General features: G+C 46.1%; 1 protein-coding gene across 2 annotated transcripts in view; it reads left to right on the top strand.

Annotated features, from left to right (window-relative positions):
* LOC134097537 (protein eva-1 homolog C) overlaps positions 1-5,000 on the top strand; it is a 98,912-nt gene that overhangs the window by 44,656 nt on the left and 49,256 nt on the right. For both annotated transcript variants that reach the window (XM_062550415.1, XM_062550414.1), the window contains exon 5: positions 4,187-4,330. In XM_062550415.1, the coding sequence (XP_062406399.1) occupies positions 4,187-4,330 (144 nt within the window). The remainder of the gene's footprint in view (positions 1-4,186; positions 4,331-5,000) is intronic.

The raw sequence follows: 5,000 nt of genomic DNA, 5'->3' as shown, positions 1-5,000 counted from the left end.
AGCCGTTTTAGAGCAGTGTGAGATCCGATGTCATGGCCCTGCTACCCATGAGGTGTTTCAGTGTCCTCTGATGATCTGTGAATAGACAGATGATGTGTGTGTGTGTGTGTGTGTGTGTGTATGTAGTGTCTTCTGATGGCCTGTGAATAGACAGATGATGTGGTGTGTGTGTGTGTGGTGTGAATAGACAGTTGTTTAAAAGTCTCAAAGTGTCCTCACCTGCAGTGTCCTGAGACATTCTGAGCTGTGTGTGAAGCAGTCTCTTTGTTCAAGTGTGTGTGTGTGTGTGTGTGTCTTAAGTGTCAGAAGTCTAGAGCACAAGGAACAAGGAAATATGTCAAAGATTGTTGACACAGACAAACAAGTTCCATATCAACATCGTCCTCTTTGCAGAAAGAGTGCCGTGCATAATCCACCGGCCATAGTGTGTGTGTGTGTGTGTGTGTGTTTGTGTGTGTGTGTGTGTGTGCGTGTGTGTGTGTGCGTGCGTGCGTGCGTGCGTGCGTGCGTGCGTGCACGAAGAGTGCCGTGCATAATGCACTCACCACTAGCCCCGCCCATCCTCTACCTCAGCGGAAGAGCTCTTTAACCTTTGACCCCCGGCTCCATCTGTCCTGGCCGCTGGTGACAGGTTGCCACGGCGGCGGCGGCGATGTCTGGGCGGCTTCCATGCTCCGCGTCTCTCATCTCTCATCACACACACACACACACACACACACACACACACACACACACACACACACACACACACACACACACACACACACCATGCTCCGCGTCTCTCATGTCTCATCACACACACACACACACACACACACACACACACACACACACACACACACACACACACACACACACACACACCATGCTCCGCGTCTCTCATGTCTCATCACACACACACACACACACACACACACACACACACACACACACACACCATGCTCCGCGTCTCTCATCTCTCATCACACACACACACACACACACACACACACACACACACACACACCATGCTCAGCGTCTCTCATGTCTCCGCGCTCCAGTGCGTGACTGATGTCCGGTGTCGCCTTTCAAAGGCGGCCGGGTGGGGGTGCTGTTTGTGTTTACGTTCCTGCTGGAGGTGGGGGTCTGGACTGAGGGGGCACTAAGTGCTTCTCCAGGAGTGGGGGCAAGGGGTGGGGTAATGGGGGGGTTAACAAGGCAGTCCAGGTCATGTTGGGGCTAGGTGGTTGAAGGGGGGGTGGGTGCTGGTAATGATCATAGTCATATAAATGTGCATCTGTCCATAGCGATGAGCTACAATCTGCTGAGAGGTAGTAATTGTGTGTACAGTACAGTGTTGGCATATATGTCTACCAGAGCAATTTGTACATTTGTGAAGAGGTTTAGCATACACATTTATCATATCACAAGGACCGTTCTACCAAGAGCAACTTAGGTGTAAGTGCCTTGCTCGAGGGTACAACAGAAGAAGCCGGGAACTGAACCAGGTTCAGGCGACTGCATGCTAGTCCAGCTCCTTAGCCACTACGCTACCACTTGGCCCCATTGAGGCCACTGAACACTTGACCATCTGGCTCTGTCCCCTTCGGCCCTCTGATTGTAGCACACGAACTACAGAGTGTTCCGGAACCGGTCAGTCTCGTACTGAAAGCTGGTTGTTGAGGTACCATCGCTGTAGCTCACAGTCTGAGGTGTGTCCAGGTGAGGCCAGGTGACCTGGTTCAGGTCTGCCCAGGTGTGGTCAAGTGACCCTGTTCAGGTGTGCACAGGTCTGCCCAGGTGTGGTCAGGTGACCCAGTTCAGGTCTGCCCAGTTGTGGTCAGGTGACCCAGTTCAGGTGTGGTCAGGTGTGGTCAGGTGACCCAGTTCAGGTGTGGTCCGGTGTGGTCAGGTGACCCAGTTCAGGTGAGTCCAGTTGTGGTCAGGTGACCCAGTTCAGGGATGTTCAGGTGTGGTCAGGTGACCCAGTTCAGGTGGCGTGGGCAGATGTGACGTCCAGTTGATGACAGATGACCCACTCGTCCGTCTGAGTAATGGGCACCTGCAGTTCCTCGCCTCTGGCATGCCTTCCACAAGGATTCAGTGTCATGTAGACAAAAGCAGCCAACAACGTGTGTGTGTGTGTGTGTGTGTGTGTATTTGTGGGGTGGTCTTCCAGGTGTGCAGTTGTACACCCCCCCCCCCTCTCTCTCCCCTACTCTTTCTTCATCTTGCGCACACACACACACACACACACACACACACACACACACACACACACACACACACACACACACACACAGACACACACACACGCTCCAACACAGTCACTTTGCTGAGGTTTTGTAGTGGTTAGAGGTGTATGAATGGTGCTTTTGTCTCTGTGCTACCTGATGCTATCAGTGACTCGTGTAACGGCTGGATGCTCCAACAGCACCGCAGATCCATTTGTCACTCTGACACTGCCAACCAGTGTACACACACACACACACACACACACACACACACACACACACACATACACACACACACACACACACACACACACGTACACACATGTACACTCTCACACATAAACACACACACACACACACACACACACACACACACACACACACACATACATACATACACGTACACTCACACACACACACACACACACACACACGTACACTCACATACATACATACACGTACACTCACTCACACACACACACACACACACACACACACACTGAGCGCATTACCTAAAGGTTTACCTGCTCAGTATTTGAAAATAAGGTGATAATAATCTCTAAAGTTCTATTAGTCAGAAGTCAGTGTTGCTGTGAGGTGGAGAGACTTCCTCCTCCTTCAACAGGGCTGCTGTTGCTGCCTACGTAGGATTTTGAAAGTGTTTACTGTATCATGAATGTGATTGATGTGGGAAGCAAAGCCTCCCGTTCCCATAGTGATACATGAAACCCCACGCCCAAATATGTGCTTGTACATTACTGTGAAACATTGTACATGAGATGACACTCTACCCATGATGATGTCACCTAAAGGTAGCGCAGTGCATGTAATGTAGGTTTATGGATGTTAAATGTTAAAGGTAGCCCAGGTAATGTAGGTTTATGGATGTTAAATGTTAAAGGTAGTGTAGCACAGGTAATGTAGGATTATGGATGTTAAATGTTAAAGGTAGCCCAGATAATGTAGGTTTATGGATGTTAAATGTTAAATGTAGCCCAGGTAATGTAGGTTTATGGATGTTAAATGTTAAAGGTAGCCCAGGTAATGTAGGTTTATGGATGTTAAATGTTAAAGGTAGCCCAGGTAATGTAGGTTTATGGATGTTAAATGTTAAAGGTTGCACAGGTAATGTAGGATTATGGATGTTAAATGTTAAAGGTAGTGTAGCCCAGCTAATGTAGGTTTATGGATGTTAAATGTTAAAGGTAGCACAGGTAATGTAGGTTTATGGATGCTAAATGTTAAAGATAGCCCAGATAATGTAGGATTATGGATGTTAAATGTTAAAGGTAGTGTAGCCCAGCTAATGTAGGTTTATGGATGTTAATTGCTAAAGGTAGCCCAGGTAATGTAGGTTTATGGATGTTAAATGTTAAAGGTAGCCCAGGTAATGTAGGTTTATGGATGTTAAATGTTAAAGGTAGCACAGCTAATGTAGGTTTATGGATGTTAAATGCTAAAGGTAGTGTAGCACAGGTAATGTAGGTTTATGGATGTTAAATACTTCACTATGCCCTACAGTAACATGCCGGTGTGTGAATATAGTTATGGTTTTGCACACCCTGCAACATGTTCAACATGATTTACTCTCCGATAAACAAGTGTTTCTGTAATAACAGTGTCAAAGACGGAGATTGAAAGCCTAAACTGCCAACAGCTTTAACAAACATCATACAGTATAAACAAAATATTCTATTGAATATAAACCTCCGATATATTCCATCTGTTTAAAGCAGTAACATACAACAGTATAATGATGATGATAATAATAATGATAATAATAATAATAATAAGCTTTATTTGAATAGCACCTTTCATACACAAAATGCAACTCAAAACTGCTTTACATTCTGAACGTTTAACACAATAATAGAGAATGAAATACTAATGATACACTTTGAGGCTAACGCAGCATGTTGTTGCAGTGGTATACTGTACAGTATCACCTGAGTCAGACGTCTCTTCTGTTCCAGACTGCCAATCATCAACCACCCTCCAGGTTCTGACATCCCGTTGCCAGGGGAAACAGAGCTGCAGCATCCGAGCCTCCTCCCGTGAGTTTGGGGACCCGTGCTACGCCGGCACCCGCAAATACCTCAACGTCATTTACACCTGTGGTGAGTCATTTATTTACACCTGTGGTGAGTCATTTATTCACACCTGTGGTGAGTCATTTATTTACACCTGTGGTGAGTCATTTATTTACACCTGTGGTGAGTAATTTATTCACACCTGTGGTGAGTCATTTATTTACACCTGTGGTGAGTCATTTATTTACACCTGTGGTGAGTCATTTATTTACACCTGTGGTGAGTCATTTATTTACACCTGTGGTGAGTCATTTATTTACACCTGTGGTGAGTCTATATTTACACCTGTGGTGAGTCTATATTTACACCTGTGGTGAGTCATTTATTTACACCTGTGGTGAGTCTATATTTACACCTGTGGTGAGTCATTTATTCACACCTGTGGTGAGTCATTTATTCACACCTGTGGTGAGTCATTTATTTACACCTGTGGTGAGTCATTTATTCACACCTGTGGTGAGTCATTTATTTACACCTGTGGTGAGTCATTTATTTACACCTGTGGTGAGTCATTTATTTACACCTGTGGTGAGTCATTTATTCACACCTGTGGTGAGTCTGTATTCACACCTGTGGTGAGTCTGTGCTCTGTTAGCTCACCTTTGCCTGTGCTGGATACATCACCTGTACCTGTGCTGGATACATCACCTGTTAGCTCACCTGTACCTGTGCTGGATACATCACCTCAGTTAAAACA

This window comes from Sardina pilchardus, chromosome 12, assembly GCF_963854185.1.
Source record: "Sardina pilchardus chromosome 12, fSarPil1.1, whole genome shotgun sequence".
NCBI classification, from domain to species: domain Eukaryota; kingdom Metazoa; phylum Chordata; class Actinopteri; order Clupeiformes; family Clupeidae; genus Sardina; species Sardina pilchardus.
This window is presented reverse-complemented; position numbering and strand designations above follow the sequence as displayed.